The 22,448-nt window shown below is 38.2% G+C and overlaps 2 protein-coding genes across 6 annotated transcripts in view; one reads left to right on the forward strand and one right to left on the reverse strand.

Moving 5' to 3' along the window:
• Nucleotides 1–22,448, forward strand: part of ankrd24 (ankyrin repeat domain 24) — a 30,206-nt gene that overhangs the window by 6,206 nt on the left and 1,552 nt on the right. Inside the window, exons 4-21 of one of the 2 annotated variants that reach the window (XM_054789337.1) lie at nucleotides 31–95; nucleotides 168–225; nucleotides 1,002–1,072; nucleotides 1,155–1,261; nucleotides 2,414–2,580; nucleotides 2,666–2,688; nucleotides 4,341–4,427; nucleotides 4,503–4,598; nucleotides 4,664–4,783; nucleotides 5,843–5,963; nucleotides 6,094–6,266; nucleotides 6,434–6,597; nucleotides 9,921–10,579; nucleotides 11,879–12,195; nucleotides 12,569–12,802; nucleotides 13,222–13,398; nucleotides 13,510–13,668; nucleotides 13,741–13,806. In XM_054789337.1, the coding sequence (XP_054645312.1) occupies nucleotides 31–95; nucleotides 168–225; nucleotides 1,002–1,072; nucleotides 1,155–1,261; nucleotides 2,414–2,580; nucleotides 2,666–2,688; nucleotides 4,341–4,427; nucleotides 4,503–4,598; nucleotides 4,664–4,783; nucleotides 5,843–5,963; nucleotides 6,094–6,266; nucleotides 6,434–6,597; nucleotides 9,921–10,579; nucleotides 11,879–12,195; nucleotides 12,569–12,802; nucleotides 13,222–13,398; nucleotides 13,510–13,668; nucleotides 13,741–13,806 (2,864 nt within the window). Of the gene's footprint in view, nucleotides 1–30; nucleotides 96–167; nucleotides 226–1,001; nucleotides 1,073–1,154; nucleotides 1,262–2,413; nucleotides 2,581–2,665; nucleotides 2,689–4,340; nucleotides 4,428–4,502; nucleotides 4,599–4,663; nucleotides 4,784–5,842; nucleotides 5,964–6,093; nucleotides 6,267–6,433; nucleotides 6,598–9,920; nucleotides 10,580–11,878; nucleotides 12,196–12,568; nucleotides 12,803–13,221; nucleotides 13,399–13,509; nucleotides 13,669–13,740; nucleotides 13,958–22,448 lie in introns of those variants that run through there. The other variant, XM_054789336.1, reaches the window with a different exon arrangement.
• shc2 (SHC (Src homology 2 domain containing) transforming protein 2) overlaps nucleotides 9,425–22,448 on the reverse strand; it is a 69,771-nt gene continuing 56,747 nt past the window's right edge. The window contains exons 15-16 of one of the 4 annotated variants that reach the window (XR_008572672.1): nucleotides 9,938–13,788; nucleotides 9,425–9,838 (exon numbers count right to left, since the gene is read on the reverse strand). The gene's annotated coding sequence lies outside the window, so the exon portion shown is untranslated. Of the gene's footprint in view, nucleotides 13,792–22,448 lie in introns of all 4 variants that reach the window. The other 3 variants (XR_008572671.1, XR_008572670.1, XR_008572673.1) reach the window with 3 other exon arrangements.

Genomic DNA, 22,448 nt, shown 5'->3' on the forward strand with positions numbered 1-22,448 from the left:
ACGGGTCGTTTGCCAATTTCAAACCACCAGGTTCCGGTGCCCTTCACCTGGCAGCCAAGAACGGACACAGCGAGTGTTTAAAGAGACTTTTACAGGTAAACGCAGCCAAGTCGTTCTCGTACGAGTGGATTGGCAAACGTGATCAGCTGCCACGTTGTCATCAACAGGAGAGACTGGAAGTAGACTCCACCGACTCCATAGGGAGGACGCCTCTCCATCATGCAGGTGCATTCATCAACTACCGTATTTACCCCAATGGAAGACGAGCCTCGACGTAAGGCAACTCCTCCTTTCGTGCTACCTCGGTTAACGTCCGTCCCGGTTAGCACGAGGGTTGGGCATCGTTGGAATTTGAGCGATTCCGATTCCTCGTTTCAATTTCAGCTCCTAATGATTCTCTATTCCGATTCTTTTCCGAGGCGTTCAAACGAAGGCGCTAACCGGATGAAATGTTTATTCAGTATGGAAAAAGTATCTTTACATAAGAGTACACGTTCACAAATGATTTTTATTTTGGAAAAGCTCATGAAAAGACAATGACACACGTGTGTTAACATTTCTGGGTGCTTGGAACGGATGAATTGGATTTTACATTATTTTCTATGGCAACATTTGCTTTGGTTAGAGTCCGTCTTGGTTTGAGTTGGACCTTCTGGAGCGGATTGACGTTAACCAAGGCAGCGCTGTACAACAACATTCGTGATATCGTGTTCGTTCGCTGCTGGATGACGCTGCCTGCATTGATCACCAGTATCGTAAAATGAGTCTCTGTGTCGCAGCTGCATATCTCTCGGTCGGGTGCGTGTGAGTGATAATAAGAAAAGTTTGGCGCCAACTGTTGGTTTGCATGTGCAGTGGTACAGTGGTACATCTCAAGTATACAATGCGATTCCTTTTTGTGGGGAAAGAATACTTCTATACGCGTCAATATACAAAGAACAAGTACAAAGAAACCCAAACAGTTGTACGTAAGCATCAGTAATCAGCTGTTTTGTCTCCAGCGCTCAGTGGCTGTTTGTCCTGTACGGAGATCCTGTGGGACTTTAAAGCCGACCTGGATGTCCAGGATGGGGTAGGTGACACCGTATGAGCGGCACCTCAGAGTTGCATTATCGCTTCAGCAATATCTGCACGCGTACCCCCTCCTCTTCAAGGACGGAGCCACCGCCCTCATGCTCGCAGCCCAGATGAGCCGAGTGGAGCTGTGCGCCTTCCTCCTGGGTCGAGGTGCCAACGCAAACACGCAGGACAACCAGGGGAGGTACACAAAGCTTCCTGTGTGCAAGCAGCAGCCGGTGCGGCGAGTGCGGCCGTGTGGAAGTTGTGTGTGCATCCGCGGCTGTAGCAGCTGCTGAGTTCTTGACAGAGGGGAGTGGGGGGCGAGTGCCACAAATCTCTGTGGGGTCATTATCGCAGCAGTGGGGGGATGGTGGGGTTGGGGTTTGGGGGGCAGAGGAAGGATTCGTCAAGGAAAGTCTGGATGGCTGGAAGGGTGGTAGATCAAGGATTCAAGCAGGGATTTCGCTGTATGACCAAAAAATTGGGTATCACGCTAGGTGTTAGCATGCTAGCATTGCGAGTACGCTAATGTTAACATACTCGCATTTTTTTGCTACTTTCATGGGTAGATACATATACACTTACCACTATCATGCTAGCAGTAGCATTTTTAGCCATTTTCATAGACACTTATGCTAGGTGTTAGCATGCTGCCATTAGCATGTTAGAATGCTAACTTTTTTATGAATATAAACTTAAGCACTAACTGCTTTCATGCTAGGTGTTGGCATGCTAACATAGCTAGCATGCTAATGTTAACATAAAAGTGTTTTTTTGCTATTTTCATGGGTAGGCACATATATAAACACCACTATCATGCTAGGTGTTAGAATGCTAATATTAGCATGCTAGCAGTAGCATTTTTTGCCATTTTCAGACACTTATGCTAGGTGTTAGCATGCTAATGTTAGCAAGGACAGTTTACAATTTCATTTAAACGGGAGTAAATACAAGCAATCTCTGAAGAGGAACCCTGTTCCACTTTCTTTGCGGAATTGCTGTGAACTTCCCTCTTTTTGCTGTTAGGATGTCAGGCGCCAGCCCGTCTCAGGTGAACAGCCAATCGCTCCTCAGCCAGAACTTAAAATGGTGCCGGATCTAGAAGCGGCGCGCTTGTGCAGGTGTTTGTATCGGCCAAGGTGGTGCCATTATCGTGCGCCATGTTTCTGCTATCAACAAGCCTTCAACATGGCTTGCGGAGGGAAAATATTCCATTCCTACCAGTCTAAAGAAGAGAATGTGAGCCACTGGAGTGTTGGTACATGAAGTGACTACATTGCCGGTGCAGTGGTTCACATGGTTCCAGGATAGAAAATGCCTTCCATTGTTTTTGTGCTGTAATATCTTCAATCAGGACCGCGTTGATGTTGGCCTGCGAGAGCAACAGCGCCGAGACGGCGGCGGCCCTGCTGAGGGGCGGGGCTGACACGCAGCTGGCCGACGGCCTCGGAAACAAAGCGTCCGACTACGGCGCAGCCGACCGCCACATCGGTCACATGCTGGAGAACGGAGCGCCCCCGGGTACGCTGTTAAGTCCACCATCTTCTGACTTGTTCGCCACGTCCCAATGTGACAAAATGTTTTTCCCCATCCTCTGCATACGTAGTTTCTGAGGACGCAGGCGAGGAGGTAATTTGCATGTCCATCATATTCTGCAATACAGTCCAGTCCCTCGCTATATCGCGGTTCCATTCTTGCTCCCTCGCTGTATCCCAAATGAATAAATGGCTGTTTGGTGGTAGACTACGGTCTATTATTAGTCCAAACATATGGAAATAGGAGTGATGTGTAGTATTCTGGTCACTAGGCGGCGGTAATGACACTAAATGTTAGCCAACACGAGCTTGCATGACATCACCTTGACACTGCATGAAGTCATGAAGTCAGCCATGGCATGTCCCACATGATCTCCTCCCATCCCATGTGGAAGTGGTACGTTTTTGGCTTCTTAAGTTTAGAAGAAATCAATTTGAAGCTAACCGGTTAGCGCGTTAGTGGTTAGCATTAGGGACGTCCAGGTCCACATTTTTCGGCTTCCGAGCCGATACGATTTTTTTTATAGTCTTGCCGATCCAATCCAGCACTCCATAATAAGCTTTTGTTACAAACATGAATTTGTGGAATTGGATATGGTTATGAAAATAGCTCTTCAAAGCATTCAAAGTATTGCTGAATGTACTTTTTCACTATGCAGCATGACCGACAATATTGTTTGGCTTTTGGAACAAACCTCTGGGAGTCAGGTCCCTAATCCAATAAAAGATCCAATAAAAGATCAAATTGGAAAAAACAGGCCTGCAGAAGACCTTTTACTAACAAACTGGTCATTGATTGACGGTCCCTAGTATTAACAACCAGCGGTTAGCGTGGCACTTCCTGTGCGAACTCCCCGCACCATGACACAGCAGTATGGGCAAAGGGAGCGGGAACTAGCGCTGTAGCTACGGAGCCCAATATCAAGCTAACTTCACCACGGTACACCGCGGACGTGTCTGCATGGTGGTGTTGTGTTTTCTTCTTCTTGCGGGCAGCGGGAGGTGAGCGGCAACCAGCTTTGGCGTTACGAACGTTATACGGCAACCCGGATCGGCCCGATCTCGTGGCGGAAGCCGATTTCATCTGATCTTCATGAATATCGGCAGAATACTTTTGGTCTACATGTGCCCAGAGTCAGCTGGGATAGGCTCCAGCACACCCCCGCGACCCATCCATAGAAAATGGATGGATGCGTGGTTAGCTCGCTCGCAGGCTAGCTTGTCTGGAGTCCTCTGCAGCATCAGAGTTGCAATAAATAATGAGCGTAAAGGTGACTATAGGGGTGCTATTTCATGTCTACAGGGCTCTAATCATGTTAAAAACTGTGTTTCACCCACCTTGCCTCCAGTGCTGCCCACACTGGTGTGTGAATGAATAAATGTTCGGTGGCGGTCGGAGAGGCCGTAGGCACCAATTTGCAGCCACGTTCCCATCAGACTACCCCAGGGCAGCTGTGCCTACAGATGTAGATTACCACCTAATAATGAAGGAATAATGGCTTCACTTCATTGTGAAGCGCTTTGAGTGCCTTGAAAAGTGCGATATACAACCTAACCATTATCATTATTATAATTATTACTATTATGATTGAACATTGAGTCCTATATTGCGGAAATTCATTTAATGCGGTCAAGTGTGCAACCAATGAAGCGCTAGAAAGGAGGGACTGTATGAGGGCATTGTGTCTTGCTGTGCTTTCCTCCATGTTTGTCACGTCTCAATGCTGCCCTCCCCCTCAAACACAGACCCCGCACAACCACTCAGGTGGCTCCCAAGGGGGTACGAGCCCCCGCAAAAGGAAAGCCCCTCTTCCACCGCGCGCTCCTCTCCAGGTAAACGTGAATCCATTCCATTCAGGTCTTTGATGTACAAAAACAGGAATACGGTGTTCCTTTTTCACCCTTAAGGGTTTGCCCCCCACCCCACATCCGCGTAGTCCTGCTCCCACCCCCCAGTCGCCTGAACCCCACGCTCCCTCGCCACAGCCTCCACAATCCCATCAGGTGATTGGAGCTTTGCTGTTCTCAAGCCGGTGTTCGCGGTCATGGCTTACATCTTTCCATGGAAGGTGGAAGACGAGGAGGTGTTTGAGGAGATTCGGCGTCTGCGTCTGGAGAGGGGGCGTCTTCTCCAGAAGATAAAAGCCTTGGAGCAGCAACAGCAGAGCGCCCTCTCTGCCTTGGAGGAGGTACTGCACGACCGTGCACGGTTGCTTTGCAAAGCGACACGGTGTACAGTACATAAGAAATATGACCTGTAACGTAACAAATCATCAGTTGTAAAGTAGAGATGCAGTCATCCCTCGCTACATTGCAGTTTTACCAAAAATAATAAATGATGGCTGTTTAGTGGTTGACTATGGCTATTGCTAGTCCAAAAATATAGAAAGACAAGTTCTGTGTAGTATTGTGGTCACTAGACCTCAGCAGTTATGAGACGTGACATTAGATGACATGACCTTTCACACTGCATGGAGACTGGCTACTGAGCTAGCAGAGCCCAGCCCACATGCCATGGCCGTGACGGACGTGACATGGCCGTGACGGAAATTCCATGTCCGTGACGGACATAAAATGGCCGAGACAGAAATTCCATGTCTGTGATGGACATGACATGGCTGAGATGGAAATTCCATGGCCGAGACAAACATGACATGGCCGAGACAAACATGACATGGCCAAGACGGACATGAAATGGCCGTGATGGACATGCCTTGGCTGTGATGGACATGCCTTGGCCAAGACGGACATGACATGGCCGTGAGGTAAATTCAATGGCCGTGACAGACATGCCATGGCAGAGACGGGCATGTCATGGCTGAGACGGGCATGCCATGGCTGAGACGGGCATGCCATGGCTGAGACGGGCATGCCATGGCTGAGATCGAATGAAAAACAGCTTCTCCTCATTTAGTGTCCTTCAAACTTACCACTTTCAACACTAAGTTTAGATTAAGTCAATTGGAGAGGCTAACTAGTTAGCTCGCTAACTACCTGAAATGAAAAATAAGGAGTATCAAGTGACTATGTGGGTTATTTCATGTCTGGAGGGCTGTAATTATGTTAAAACCAATATTTAGAAAGCCCTAAACAGGTTTTCTATGCTAACTACAAAAATATTCCGTTCCTTAATATTGAATCCTACTTTTCGCTTATCGAGGTCGGGTCTGGAAGCAATTAAACGAGGGATGACTGTAGATCTAAAAATAACGATAATAACAAAAAGGGCCTGTTTGTCAACACTCTAGTTGTCCCAACTCAAGCAGCGCCTGAAGGAGGCGGAGTCTGAGAGGGACAAGTTGATCGAGGAGCTGAACGGAGCCAACGAGGTCGACTCTGAGGATCTGGATGACGTGCTTGACTTCCCAGGTATGTCGTGGACTCCAGTAGTTCCTGTGTCCCAATACTTGTGTCCGTGTGGTGCAGCATCTGTTCAGTTTGGGGTTTGTCACCTACGTGCACGTTAAGACACAAACTAGCCAATGTCTGTGTCCTCCAGAGAGGTTGCTCTCCAAGCGCTCCAGAGCCTCGTCCGCTGGAGATGAGGCCTCCTCTCAAGGGGATGCAGAGTCTGCCACCCCATCTCCCGCCCCCGCAGAACCTGTGGAAGAATTACACAAAAAAATAGAGGCGCTTGCGTCAGAGAACGCCGAGTTAGTTCTCAAAGTGCAGGTTGGTACTTGCAGGACTTGACTGGAGTCTTTCATGTGGTCATAAACTTTATGATGTCACGGCCAAGCAAACCTCAAAGTCAGGAAACCTTGACTTTCATGAAGATGGCAGCCGTATTATTCTTACCTGACCCACACGTCTAGCGACTACTTGTTGGCTCTTTACAGATGCTGGAGATGTTTGAAAAGGATGACACAGACATGCAGAGCCCCAGCCCGGATTTTGTGCCCATAGCCCAGTATGAGACCATTAGGAAGGAGTTTGAGGCCCTGCAGGAGCGCTTGGCTCAGACTCAGACGTCCAACAGGGCATCTGGTGTGCTGGAGGAACGGTAAGATTCGTCAAGCTGGTTTACCCTCAGAAAGGCCATACAGGAGGTCCTCAGTCTTTCATACGGGTTTCACTCCTCCGACAGCTTAAGCCGAGTTTTAGCGCATGTCGGAACTTAAAGGATCCCTGACTGATTTGTCAACTTTGCTTAAATATGTTATAAATTGTTTGTCATTATGTTTGAAGGGGAAATATTTTTCATCAAAATATTAGTCATGCCAAAATGTTGTGTTGCTGCTGGATGTTCATAGGATCCCAGTGATACTGTAAGTTTCTTTTCTTTTCCAAAAGAGGAAGGTTTAAGATTCAAGAGATTGAAGAGTTTTATTATCATATGCATAGTAAAACAGCTGTTCTACTATGCAATGAAATTCTTGTTCTGTTCATTCTCCCAAGAAAAGAAAGAAAACACAAGAAAGAATAAGAACATAAGAAACATAAATACCAATAAATTAAGCAACAACAACAGAAGAGACATTAATACAAATAAATAAATAAATAAATAAATAAAGTGCTATGAGTGTGTGCGTGTGTTGCGTGTGGCGTGTGTGAGTGCTTCGTTGAGGAGCCTGATGGCCTGTGGGTAAAAGCTGTTTGCCAGCCTTGTGGTCCTGGACTTCAAACTCCTGTAGCGTCTGCCTGACGGTAGGAGTGTGAATAATGAGTGTTGTGGATGTGTGCTGTCCTTGATGAGGTTGTGTGTTCTTCGTAGGACTCTAGTTTTATAAATGTCTTGCAGTGAGGGGAGGGCTGCCCCAACAATGTTCTGTGAGGTCTTGATCACCCGCTGGAGTGCCTTCCTATCACGTGTTGTACAGTTACCGTACCAAACAGTGATGGAGGCGGTAAGGACACTTTCCATAGTGCATCTGTAGAAGCAACTCAGGATTGTGGTGGACATGCCAAATTTCCTCAGTCTTCTCAGGAAGTACAGTCTCCTTTGGGACTTCTTCAGAATTTGTTGGGTGTTGTGAGACCAGGTGAGGTCCTCGCTGATGTGTGTGCCAAGGAACTTGAAGGTTTTCACCCTCTCCACCTCAGTCTCATCAATAAACAGGGGTCTATGTGGCTCCTTTTCCCTTGTTCTTGGGTCGATGATCATCTCTTTAGTCTTATCTGTATTGAGAAGGAGATTGTTATCACGACACCAAGCTATGAGGTCCGCCACCTCTCTTCTGTATGATGTTTCAACACCACCAGTGATCAGTCCGATGACTGTAGTGTCATCCGCAAATTTAATGATGCTGGTGTTGTTCTGGGAGGCCACGCAATCGTAGGTGAAGAGCGTGTAGAGGAGTGGACTCAGCACACACCCCTGTGGGGTCCCAGTGCTCACAATTCTTGAGCTGGATGTGCGATTGTGGACTCTGACTGACTGGGGTCTGCCTGTGAGAAAGTTAAACACCCAGTTACAGAGGGAGGGAGACAGGCCAAGTGTGAGGAGCTTATTTGTGAGTTTGTGGGGGCTGACTGTATTAAAAGCAGAGCTATAGTCTATAAATAGCATTCTGATGTATGTGTCCTGGCCCTGTAGGTGAGAAAGGGCTGTGTGGATGGCAGTGTTGACTGCATCATCTGTGGACCGGTTCTGGCGATATGCAAACTGCAGAGGGTCCACAGTTGCCGCCGGGATGCTCTTTTTGATGTGGGTCATGACTATTCTTTCAAAGCACTTCATAACAATAGGAGTGAGTGCTATAGGGCGATAGTCATTCAAGCAGGTCACGTTGCTCTTCTTGGGTACGGGCACTATGGTGGTGGACTTAAAGCAGGTCGGTACAGATGCTTGTGCAAGCGACAGGTTAAATATGTCGGCAAGCACATCAGCTAGCTCTGATGAGCAAACCCGAAGTGCACGTCCTGAGATGTTGTCTGGGCCTGCTGCTTTTCGTGGGTTTGTTTTGTTCAGAACCCTGCGCACATCAGCTGATGTCACCATGAGAGGTGAGTCCTGTGTGCTCCCCAAGTCCAGCCACCCTCTCTGCTCATCAGGAGTTTGGGTGTCAAAGCGGGCATAGAACTCGTTCAGCTCATCTGGAAGTGTGGTTTGGCTGGACGTGGCTACGCTACTCTGCTGTCGATAGTCTGTGATGTGCTGGAGCCCCGCCCACATGCGCCGAGGGTCTGAGGTGGAATAGTAGCCCTCCAGCTTCTGTCTGTACTGTCTTTTGGCCTCTGGTATGGACCTCCTCAGGTCATATCTGGCCTTTTTGTAGTCCTCAGCGGTGCCCATGACAAATGCAGTCGAACGAGCACGTAGCTTAGCCCTTAAGACAACAAGTTTTTCTTTTCCAAAAGAGGAAGGATTAAGACAACAATGGCAATAAGAGACAGATGGACGCCCACTTCGAGTTCTGTTCTTTGCAGCGATCATTTCACTGATGACTGCCATGAAGGCACACCTTTAAGAGAAGCATTTGGCTTGAAAGTACGCTAAAACACATTTTGGAAAAGGATGCTATTCTACCGATACATAAGAAAAACGACCACTACATCAAAGTTGGCACAAGAGTAAGTCATGTGTTGTTTACATAATGTCTTCTAAACGCTATTCCACTGTAGCGACAAGGCTGCAAAGCATTATACTGTACATGTTATACGTATATATATATATATATACATATATATATATATATATATATACACATACAATACACATATATGTATATATACACATATAACATATATAAATATATATACATATATATGTATTTTTTATACTCTTATGTAGAAAACAGGCGCATGCACATGGCAATATATTGAGGCTGGCAAAATGATCAAGTTCATTTTCATTTTTTGTGTGATTTATTTATTTGTTTATCGTGTTTATGATCATCCTCGGTGCACACGAGTCAGTTTTCTTCTGAACAAAAAATCTTGTGGCAGCACTGCCCTTGACGATGTCCGATTTCACAATTTTCACTTTCCTTTTCGTTGACACCACCACAAGGGTCTTCCTCACGCCTCGGAGAGAGATAATGACGGGCAAAGACGGAAGTAAAAAGAAGGAATGCGACGTTGTGCTTCCTCAGTGTAGCAATCCCGGACGTCGCGTCCTTCCTCCTACTTGTGTTTGTCTTCCTAAACAGTATTAAGGGTTTATGAGAGTGCGGCGTGACCACAAAACGCTGTAACCAGAAGACCGCCTGGCCTGTATTAGCCACATCAGTCCAGCATTTTTGATGCTGCTAAGCTTGTCTCCTGCATGGTACCTTCTCATTGGGACATGGCTGCAATATGACCTGGAATAGAAGAATACAAATGACACAAATAGTTCTGTCAGTAAGCCTGATTTGGGTGTAATAAAATGATCTTTGTCTGCAGCGGTGAGGAGACATCACCAGCTGAGGAGGTTCTGAAGGAGAAGCTGGCCTCCTCCCTGTCCGAGCTGGAGCAGCTCAAGGAGCAAATGCGTCTGGGGGTGTTCTCTGTGGAGTGTGGGGAGGGGGATGCGGCGGCAGCAGGTGTCCGCTGGGGTCCTAGCCCAGAGGCCCGGCAGCTGAAGGCGAGGGTGGCCGAGCTGGAGGAGGAGCTTGCCAAGGGACGGGCCGAGGCGGCCGCACGGAGCTCCGAGGACGCTGGCAGAATCAAGCAGCTGACGGAGCGAGTCGAGCAACTCCAAGCTGCGCTCCAAAATCCTGCGGTGGAAGACACCAGAGTGGCCGAGCTGGAGGCAGCGGGGGGAGGGAACCCGTCGGGAGACGCGGGAGCAAACGGAGATCAGGTTGGACGCCTTCAGGAGCGCGTGCAGGAGCTGGAGGACGAGCTGAAGAAGCGTGTGCCCCGTTCTCACCTGGAGGAGGTGCAGGTCACCCTGGGCCTCCAGTGTGAGCAGCTGGCCAGGGAGAGAGCGGAGGTGGCGAGGAGGCTCAACGACGCCCTGCTGGAGCTGGAAAGAGTCAGACCTCCGGCGCATGGCGAAGAGGAGGAGGAGGAGGAGGAGGAAGAGCATTCTGAGATCTCAGAGCGCTCCGTCACATCAGGTTTGTCCCAGTAATGTGAAGACAGTGGAACCTCTAAGTGTCCACCACATGGAGACCAACGGGGTCCCAGAAGTAAGGGTCTGAAGGATTGGGATTCTCTTTGTTTGGGGTTTTTGTGGCAAAGTGTCAAAATTGGATGACCATAAAACAAGAAATGAGATTTGCAAAGTGGAAAAACACACAAAAGCAGTGGTGGCTTGGTTTTTGTCATTGATCCGTTCCAAAAATGTCTGATGAATACCGCAAACGTACAAAAAGCAAGATAATTTTTTCCATAGGAAATAAGCTAAATTGCAGTAATCCAGTCTAGACACACAACACTATGAACAAACAATACATTTGATAGAAAACAATTACAGTTGTACATGCGGAAAACACCTAGAACACTCGCAACTTTCTTTGGCCCCATGGCGGGTCATTACGCAGTCAATCAAAAATGCATGGCCAGTGAGTCAGCGGCGCATAGGGTGCTTCGTTTGGACCCTCCATTTGGCCAAATGATACAGCACAGGACAAACAGACTAAACTGAGGCAAAATATGGGCAAAAACCGAATCATACGAATACTGGGATGCACAAAAACCGAGGTTTGACAATAATAGAAGCAGCAATATACAGTCGTCCCTTTTTTATTGTGGTTAATTGATTCCATACCTGACTGCGATATGTGAATTTCCATGAAGTAGGATTCAATATTAATAAACTGATTTTTTTTTATAGAGTGTAGAAAATGACTTTCTATATACGTGTTTTTAACATTTTTAGAGCCCTGTAGACATGAAATAACACAATAAACTTAAGAGAAGTGTTTCAAACAGAGTGGGGAAGAAGGACAGAGAAGCCAAAAACTTCCCACTTCCACACGGGATGAGAGGAGAACCTTTCTGGCACTCCATCTCAGCCATGGCGTGTCGGCTCGGCAGCAAGTCTCCATGCAGTGTGGAGACATGCAGACATTTGCACATTTTCACGCATGCTCGCTAGCTTAGCATGACTGAATACCAGGATGGATATAAAGAGCGTTAGCAGCACGTAGAGCGTTCAAAGAAATCAGGCCTTGGCTTCCAAGCGTGAATCCTCCTCCTCCACGTTAGTCACTGGTAAAAGGAGAGCACACTTTCAAGTCACCGTTGTTAACGTATTTTTACACTCATAAAAATGCTGAAATGTTAAAATAAAAGCCACGACTCTTGTGGATTCTAAATCCAAATAAATCAGAAGTCAACCGACTTTAGAGGTTCCACTGTACATGCAAGTGTGTGTGTTTTTCGTATAGAGTTCACATGTCCCGTCCCGTCAGAGAGCTCCAGGCGAACCTTGGCCTCGGTGCGAGAGGAGCTTGAAGTGGCTCGTCAGGAAGCCGCCCAAGCTCTCGACTGTCTGTGCGCCGAGCGCGAGAGCCGCGCCCAGGACGCCCTGCGGCTGCAAGACGCCGTGCCGCTCTCCAAGCACAAGGAGGCGCTGTCCGCCGTGTCGGAGCAGCTGGCTGGAACGTTGCAGGAGCTCCTGCAGGAGAAGACCTTGCGGACGGAGGCAGAAGAGCAGGCGGCCAGACTGGAGGCCAGACTGCAGGCCGTGCATGAGGCCGTGCCCAAGGAGGAGCACCAGAAAGTCAAGGTTGGTGGAAGATCAGGTCAAAGATCCTCTATAAGACAGGAGCACTCAGCTGCATTTCAGGACTTACTACAAAAGCGCTGAGCAGAGATCTTCTATACAGCAGGAGTGCTCTGCTGTTTTTTGAAGAACATACTGCAACAACGCTAGTCAAAGATCCTCTGTATGGCAAGATCACTCTGCTGTATTGAAGGACTTGCTGCAAAAATGCTGAGCAAAGATCTTCTATACAACAGGAGTGCTTTGCTGTTTTTAAGGACCTAGTCCAAAGCCTCTCATCAAAGACCCTCTATATGAGAATGTCAAAGATCCTCAATAGACAGGAGCATGCCGCTGTTTTTCCTGGACCTGTAGTCAAAGGTTCTCTCCTTACTAGGCAGAGCTGGAGCGCTCCCTGCAGGCCACTGAGAGCAGTGCAGCAGCAGCTCAGAAGGCTCTGAGCGAGAAGGAGATGGAGCTGAGGGAGCTCAAGTCCCAGAAGGCTGCAGAGCAGGGTCTGATCTCCCAGGAGGACCACGAGGCCCTGCGACTGTCCATGCAGGCCGAGATCAACGCCATGCTGGCCCGCTTCAACGATCTGACGCGCAAACACGAGAAGACCTGCACCGAGGTACACGCACAAACATGCACAAATGTCTGGTTCCTGGGCAAAGAGCCTGGTTCCAAGCAAAGTTCCTGCTTCCGGGTAAAGAACCTGGTTTTTGGGTAAAGGTCCTGGTTGTAGGTGCAGTTCCTGGTACTATGGTAAAGTTGCTGTTTCCTACGTAAAGTTTGTGGTTCCAGGGTAAAGTTCCTGGTTACTGGGTAAAGATGCTGGTTCCAGGTAAAGTTCCTTGTTCCTGTTGCTGATTTGTGCAGTGGAAAAACAGAACCTAGAGTGAGAGTCTTCCTGTCTCTCCTGCTTGTACATTACTGATCCAGCAGTGTGTACAACGTGGCCTCCTTCCCCTGAGCACGTGGTCCATTGTAAACCAGGCCACAGGCCTCCACCAGCACGGACCACAAACAGGGTGTGTTTTACCCGTGCAGGTGTTTCAGGTGCAGAGGGAGGCTCTCTTCAATAAGAGCGAGCGGCAGGTGGCGGAGACCCAGCTGACGGCCGTGCAGCAGCAGCTTCAGGAGCTGCAAGCCAAGTCCGGTCACATCCAGGAGCTCCACAACAACATCCAAGAATCTCAAGGCCTGGTCAAGGAGAAGGACCGCAAGGTGAGACCTTTCCAACACCGCAGTGTGTAAAGAGTATGATAAGTACGGACAGTCGTGATACCTGAGCACTTTTATCTTCACTCTTTTATGTGAAATGATGCGTTTGTGCAGATAACAGAGCTTTCCAAGGAGGTGTTCCGGCTAAAGGAGGCGCTGGGAGCTCTGTCGCCTCCTCTCGGCATCACTTCCTCCTCCCACACGCACCACGGCAATCCCGGGCAGCAGGTGGCGCTGCAGAACAGGCTTGCCATACTCAACCAACAGCTGCAGGTAGGTCGGGAGAAACATGACTTGGAAGCCATTTAGCATCTTCTTGACTGATGGGATTTGTTTGTCTGCCAGGATTGGGAAAGAAAGCACAAGCAGGTGGTGGCTGTGTATCGCTCCCACCTGCTGGCAGCCGTGCAGGTCAGTCTCCATTCCTTCCTCACTCTTCCACGACCCAGTATTACAACTACTCTTTTTCTTGAGACTTGGAGAATAAATGTCAATAAATGAGAAGAGTCATAATAATATGAGAATAAAGTCATAAACTTATGAGAACAAAGTTGTACATAAAAAAAATACAGAAAAAAATTGTCTAAATTTACGAGAAAAAAGTCATAATGTTACGAGAACAAAGGAGTAAATTTACTAGAAAATTTATCACAAAAAAGTGTTAATTGACAAGAAAAGTCGGAAATTTCTGCGATTTCAGTCGTAAATTTGAGATTAACGTCGTAAATTTACGAGAATTAAATCGTAAATTTACAAGAAAAAAGTTGTAATTTTACAAGAATAAAGTCTTAACTTTATGAGATTAAAGTCGTAAATTTACTAAAAAGTCACAATATTACGACTTTATTCTCGGAATATTCCAAAAAAATATTACGAATAAAGTCATAAAGTGAAAAAAGTCATAAATTTATGAGAAAAAGTTGTAAAATTACAATTACAAAAATTAATTTGTAAATTTATGAAAAAAACGTGTAAATTCATGAGATTAAATTTGTACATTTACTAAGATAGTCTTAAATTTAGATAATAAAGAAAAAAACTTGAAAAGAAAGTTGTAATATTACAAAAATAAAGTAAATTTGAGAAAAATGCATGAATTTGTGAGTTTAAAGTTGCAAATTTACAAGAAAAAATGCATAATATTATGAGAATAAAGTTGTACATTTACATGTTAAATATATGAGAATGAAGTGTTAATATTAGGAGAATAAAGAGTTAAATGTATGAGAATAAAGTGTTAAATATATGAAAATAAAGAGTTAAATGTATGAGAATAAAGTGTTAAATGTATCAGAATAAAGTGTTAAATGTATGAAAATAAAGAGTTAAATTTATGAGAATAAAGTGTTAAATGTATGAGAATAAAGTATTAAATGTATGAGAATAAATGTTAATATGAGGATAATAAAGTGTTAAATGTATGAAAATAAAGTGTTAAATGTATGAGAATAAAGTGTTAATATTAGGAGAATAAAGAGTTAAATGTATGAGAATAAAGTGTTAAATGTATGAAAATAAAGAGTTAAATTTATGAGAATGAAGTGTTAAATGTATGAGAATAAAGTATTAAATGTATGAGAATAAAATGTTAATATGAGGATAATAAAGTGTTAAATGTATGAAAATAAAGTGTTAAATGTATGAGAATAAAGTGTTAAATGTATGAGAATAAAGTGTTAATATTAGGAGAATAAAGAGTTAAATGTATGAGAATAAAGTGTTAAATGTATGAAAATAAAGAGTTAAATTTATGAGAATAAAGTGTTAAATGTATGAGAATAAAGTATTAAATGTATGAGAATAAAATGTTAATATGAGGATAATAAAGTGTTAAATGTATGAAAATAAAGTGTTAAATGTATGAGAATAAAGTGTTAAATGTATGAAAATAAAGAGTTAAATTTATGAGAATAAAGTGTTAAATGTATGAGAATAAAGTGTTAAATGCATGAGAATAAAGTGTTAATATTAGGAGAATAAAGTGTTAAATGTATGAGAATAAAGAGTTAAATGTATGAGAATAAAGTATTAAATGTATGAGAAAAAAATGTTAATATGAGGACAATAAAGTGTTAAATGTATGAAAATAAAGAGTTAAATGTATGAGAATAAAGAGTTAGATGTATGAGAATAAAGTGTTAAATGCATGAGAATAAAGTGTTAAATGTATGAGAATAAAGTGTTAAATGTATGAGAATAAAGTGTTAAATGCATGAGAATAAAGTGTTAAATATATGAGAATAAAGAGTTAAATGTATGAGAATAAAGTGTTAAATGTATGAGAATAAAGTGTTAATATTAGGATAATAAAGAGTTAAATGTATGAGAATAAAGAGTTAAATGTATGAGAATAAAGTGTTAAATGTATGAGAATAAAGTATTAAATGTATGAGAATAAAATGTTAATATGAGGATAATAAAGTGTTAAATGTATGAAAATAAAGAGTTAAATGTATGAAAATAAAGTGTTAAATGTATGAGAATAAAGTGTTAAATGTATGAGAATGAAGTGTTAAATGTATGAGAATAAAGTGTTAAATGTATGAGAATAAAGTGTTAAATGCATGAGAATAAAGTGTTAAATGTATGAGAATAAAGTGTTAATATTAGGAGAATAAAGAGTTAAATGTATGAGAATAAAGTGTTACATGTATGAGAATAAAGAGTTAAATGTATGAGAATAAAGTGTTAAATGTATGAAAATAAAGAGTTAAATTTATGAGAATAAAGTGTTAAATGTATGAGAATAAAGTGTTAAATGTATGAAAATAAAGAGTTAAATTTATCAGAATAAAGTGTTAAATGTATGAGAATAAAGTATTAAATGTATGAGAATAAAATGTTAATATGAGGATAATAAAGTGTTAAATGTATGAAAATAAAGTGTTAAATGTATGAGAATAAAGTGTTAATATTAGGATAATAAAGAGTTAAATGTATGAGAATAAAATGTTAATATGAGGACAATAAAGTGTTAAATGTATGAAAATAAAGTGTTAAATGTATGAAAATAAAGTGTTAAATGTATGAGAATAAAGTGTTAATATTAGGAGAATAAAGTGTTAAATGTATGAGAATAAAGTGTTAAATGTATGAAAATAAAGAGTTAAATTTATGAGAATAAAGTGTTAAATGTATGAGAATAAAGTATTAAATGTATGAGAATAAATGTTAATATGAGGATAATAAAGTGTTAAATGTATGAAAATAAAGTGTTAATATTAGGAGAATAAAGTGTTAAATGTATGAGATTAAAGTGTTAAATGTATGAGAATAAAGTATAAAATGTATGAGAATAAAATGTTAATATGAGGATAATAAAGTGTTAAATGTATGAAAATAAAGTGTTAAATGTATGAGAATAAAGTGTTAATATTAGGATAATAAAGAGTTAAATGTATGAGAATAAAGTGTTAATATTAGGAGAATAAAGTGTTAAATGTATGAGAATAAAGATTTAAATGTATGAGAATAAAGTATTAAATGTATGAGAATAAAATGTTAATATGAGGATAATAAAGTGTTAAATGTATGAAAATAAAGAGTTAAATGTATGAGAATAAAGTGTTAAATGCATGAGAATAAAGTGTTAAATGCATGAGAATAAAGTGTTAAATATATGAGAATAAAGTGTTAAATGTATGAGAATAAAGTGTTAAATGTATGAGAATAAAGTGTTAATATTAGGATAATAGAGTTAAATGTATGAGAATAAAGTGTTTAATATTAGGAGAATAAAGTGTTAAATGTATGAGAATAAAGTATTAAATGTATGAGAATAAAATGTTAATATGAGGATAATAAAGTGTTAAATGTATGAAAATAAAGTGTTAAATGTATGAGAATAAAGTGTTAATATTAGGATAATAAAGAGTTAAATGTATGAGAATAAAATGTTAATATGAGGATAATAAAGTGTTAAATGTATGAAAATAAAGTGTTAAATGTATGAGAATAAAGTGTTAATATTAGGAGAATAAAGTGTTAAATGTATGAGAATAAAGTGTTAAATGTATAAAAATAAAGAGTTAAATTTATGAGAATAAAGTGTTAAATGTATGAGAATAAAGTATTAAATGTATGAGAATAAATGTTAATATGAGGATAATAAAGTGTTAAATGTATGAAAATAAAGTGTTAAATGTATGAGAATAAAGTGTTAATATTAGGAGAATAAAGAGTTAAATGTATGAGAATAAAGTGTTAAATGTATGAAAATAAAGAGTTAAATTTATGAGAATAAAGTGTTAAACGTATGAGAATAAAGTGTTAAATGTATGAGAATAAAATGTTAATATGAGGATAATAAAGTGTTAAATGTATGAAAATAAAGTGTTAAATGTATGAGAATAAAGTGTTAATATTAGGATAATAAAGAGTTAAATGTATGAGAATAAAGTGTTAATATTAGGAGAATAAAGTGTTAATATTAGGATAATAAAGAGTTAAATGCATGAGAATAAAGTGTTAATATTAGGAGAATAAAGTGTTAAATGTATGAGAATAAAGAGTTAAATGTATGAGAATAAAGTGTTAAATGTATGAAAATAAAGAGTTAAATTTATGAGAATAAAGTGTTAAATGTATGAGAATAAAGTATTAAATGTATGAAAATAAAGAGTTAAATTTATGAGAATAAAGTGTTAAATGTATGAGAATAAAGTATTAAATGTATGAGAATAAATGTTAATATGAGGATAATAAAGTGTTAAATGTATGAAAATAAAGTGTTAAATGTATGAGAATAAAGTGTTAATATTAGGAGAATAAAGTGTTAATATTAGGATAATAAAGAGTTAAATGCATGAGAATAAAGTGTTAATATTAGGAGAATAAAGTGTTAAATGTATGAGAATAAAGAGTTAAATGTATGAGAATAAAGTATTAAATGTATGAGAATAAAATGTTAATATGAGGATAATAAAGTGTTAAATGTATGAAAATAAAGAGTTAAATGTATGAGAATAAAGTGTTAAATGCATGAGAATAAAGTGTTAAATGCATGAGAATAAAGTGTTAAATATATGAGAATAAAGTGTTAAATGTATGAGAATAAAGTGTTAATATTAAGATAATAGAGTTAAATGTATGAGAATAAAGTATTAAATGTATGAGAATAAAATGTTAATATGAGGATAATAAAGTGTTAAATATATGAAAATAAAGTGTTAAATGTATGAGAATAAAGTGTTAAATGTATGAGAATAAAGAGTTAAATGTATGAGAATAAAGTGTTAAATGCATGAGAATAAAGTGTTAAATGTATGAGAATAAAGTATTAAATGCATGAGAATAAAGTGTTAAATGTATGAGAATAAAGTATTAAATGTATGAGAATAAAATGTTAATATGAGGATAATAAAGTGTTAAATGTATGAAAATAAAGAGTTAAATGTATGAGAATAAAGTGTTAAATGCATGAGAATAAAGTGTTAAATATATGAGAATAAAGAGTTAAATGTATGAGAATATAGAGTTAAATGTATGAGAATAAAGAGTTAAATTTATGAGAATAAAGTGTTAAATGTATGAGAATAAAGTGTTAAATGTATGAGAATAAAATGTTAATATGAGGATAATAAAGTGTTAAATGTATGAGAATAAAGAGTTAAATGTATGAGAATAAAGTGTTAAATGCATGAGAATAAAGTGTTAAATGTATGAGAATAAAGTGTTAAATATATGAGAATAAAGTGTTAAATGTATGAGATTAAAGTGTTAAATGTATGAGAATAACGTGTTAAATGTATGAGAATAAAGTGTTAAATGTATGAGAATAAAGAGTTAAATGTATGAGAATAAAGTGTTAATATTAGGAGAATAAAGTGTTAAATGTATGAGATTAAAGTGTTAAATGTATGAGAATAAAGAGTTAAATGTATGAGAATAAAGTATTAAATGTATGAGAATAAAATGTTAATATGAGGATAATAAAGTGTTAAATGTATGAAAATAAAGTGTTAAATGTATGAGAATAAAGTGTTAATATTAGGATAATAAAGAGTTAAATGTATGAGAATAAAATGTTAATATGAGGATAATAAAGTGTAAATGTATGAAAAGAAAGTGTTAAATGTATGAAAATAAAGTGTTAAATGTATGAGAATAAAGTGTTAATATTAGGAGAATAAAGTGTTAAATGTATGAGAATAAAGTATTAAATGTATGAGAATAAAATGTTAATATGAGGATAATAAAGTGTTAAATGTATGAAAATAAAGAGTTAAATTTATGAGAATAAAGTGTTAAATGTATGAGAATAAAGTATTAAATGTATGAGAATAAAATGTTAATATGAGGATAATAAAGTGTTAAATGTATGAAAATAAAGTGTTAAATGTATGAGAATAAAGTGTTAATATTAGGATAATAAAGAGTTAAATGTATGAGAATAAAGAGTTAAATGTATGAGAATAAAGTGTTAAATGTATGAGAATAAAGTATTAAATGTATGAGAATAAAATGTTAATATGAGGATAATAAAGTGTTAAATGTATGAAAATAAAGAGTTAAATGTATGAGAATAAAGTGTTAAATGCATGAGAATAAAGTATTAAATGTATGAGAATAAAATGTTAATATGAGGATATTAAAGTGTTAAATGTATGAGAATAAAGAGTTAAATGTATGAGAATAAAGTGTTAAATGTATGAAAATAAAGAGTTAAATTTATGAGAATAAAGTGTTAAATGTATGAGAATAAAGTATTAAATGTATGAGAATAAAGTGTTAAATGTATGAGAATAAAGTGTTAATGTTAGGAGAATAAAGTGTTAAATGTATGAGATTAAAGTGTTAAATGTATGAGAATAAAGAGTTAAATGTATGAGAATAAAGTATTAAATGTATGAGAATAAAATGTTAATATGAGGATAATAAAGTGTTAAATGTATGAAAATAAAGAGTTAAATGTATGAGAATAAAGTGTTAAATGCATGAGAATAAAGTGTTAAATGCATGAGAATAAAGTGTTAAATGTATGAGAATAAAGTGTTAAATGTATGAGAATAAATTGTTAAATGTATGAGAATAAAGTGTTAAATGTATGAGAATAAAGTGTTAAATGTATGAGAATAAAGTATTAAATGTATGAGAATAAAATGTTAATATGAGGATAATAAAGTGTTAAATGTATGAAAATAAAGTGTTAAATGTATGAGAATAAAGTGTTAATATTAGGATAATAAAGAGTTAAATGTATGAGAATAAAGTGTTAATATTAAGAGAATAAAGTGTTAAATGTATGAGAATAAAGAGTTAAATGTATGAGAATAAAGTATTAAATGTATGAGAATAAAATGTTAATATGAGGATAATAAAGTGTTAAATGTATGAAAATAAAGAGTTAAATGTATGAGAATAAAGTGTTAAATGCATGAGAATAAAGTGTTAAATGCATGAGAATAAAGTGTTAAATATATGAGAATAAAGAGTTAAATGTATGAGAATAAAGTGTTAAATGTATGAGAATAAAGTGTTAAATGTATGAGAATAAAGAGTTAAATGTATGAGAATAAAGAGTTAAATGTATGAGAATAAAGTATTAAATGTATGAGAATAAAATGTTAATATGAGGATAATAAAGTGTTAAATGTATGAAAATAAAGAGTTAAATTTATGAGAATAAAGTGTTAAATGTATGAGAATAAAGTGTTAAATGCATGAGAATAAAGTGTTAAATGTATGAGAATAAAGTGTTAAATGTATGAGAATAAAGTGTTAATATTAGGAGAATAAAGTGTTAAATGTATGAGATTAAAGTGTTAAATGTATGAGAATAAAGAGTTAAATGTATGAGAATAAAGTATTAAATGTATGAGAATAAAATGTTAATATGAGGATAATAAAGTGTTAAATGTATGAAAATAAAGTGTTAAATGTATGAGAATAAAGTGTTAATATTAGGATAATAAAGAGTTAAATGTATGAGAATAAAATGTTAATATGAGGATAATAAAGTGTTAAATGTATGAAAAGAAAGTGTTAAATGTATGAAAATAAAGTGTTAAATGTATGAGAATAAAGTGTTAATATTAGGAGAATAAAGTGTTAAATGTATGAGAATAAAGTATTAAATGTATGAGAATAAAATGTTAATATGAGGATAATAAAGTGTTAAATGTATGAAAATAAAGAGTTAAATTTATGAGAATAAAGTGTTAAATGTATGAGAATAAAGTATTAAATGTATGAGAATAAAATGTTAATATGAGGATAATAAAGTGCTAAATGTATGAAAATAAAGTGTTAAATGTATGAGAATAAAGTGTTAATATTAGGATAATAAAGAGTTAAATGTATGAGAATAAAGTGTTAAATGTATGAGATTAAAGTGTTAAATGTATGAGAATAAAGAGTTAAATGTATGAGAATAAAGAGTTAAATGTATGAGAATAAAGTGTTAAATGTATGAGAATAAAGAGTTAAATGTATGAGAATAAAGTGTTAAATGTATGAGAATAAAGAGTTAAATGTATGAGAATAAAGTGTTAAATGTATGAGAATAAAGAGTTAAATGTATGAGAATAAAGAGTTAAATTTATGAGAATAAAGTGTTAAATGTATGAGAATAAAGTATTAAATGTATGAGAATAAAATGTTAATATGAGGATAATAAAGTGCTAAATGTATGAAAATAAAGTGTTAAATGTATGAGAATAAAGTGTTAATATTAGGATAATAAAGAGTTAAATGTATGAGAATAAAGTGTTAAATGTATGAGATTAAAGTGTTAAATGTATGAGAATAAAGAGTTAAATGTATGAGAATAAAGTGTTAAATGTATGAGAATAAAGTGTTAAATGTATGAGAATAAAGAGTTAAATGTATGAGAATAAAGAGTTAAATGTATGAGAATAAAGTGTTGATATGAGGAGTGATGGTGTCGTACGTATGAGAGGGAAAATAGAGCATAGCTCTTCAGGAAGGAAGGAAACGTTCCTCTTGCTTCAGGCAACTTTTATTTACGACGTGGCAGCAAAACACAGCAGTTGAGCATTTAGCATTTAGATTAGCATGGCTAGCCCTTCTCACTCCCCGCCCCCGTGTCTCAG

Source organism: Dunckerocampus dactyliophorus, chromosome 10 (genome assembly GCF_027744805.1).
Source record: "Dunckerocampus dactyliophorus isolate RoL2022-P2 chromosome 10, RoL_Ddac_1.1, whole genome shotgun sequence".
NCBI lineage: Eukaryota > Metazoa > Chordata > Actinopteri > Syngnathiformes > Syngnathidae > Dunckerocampus > Dunckerocampus dactyliophorus.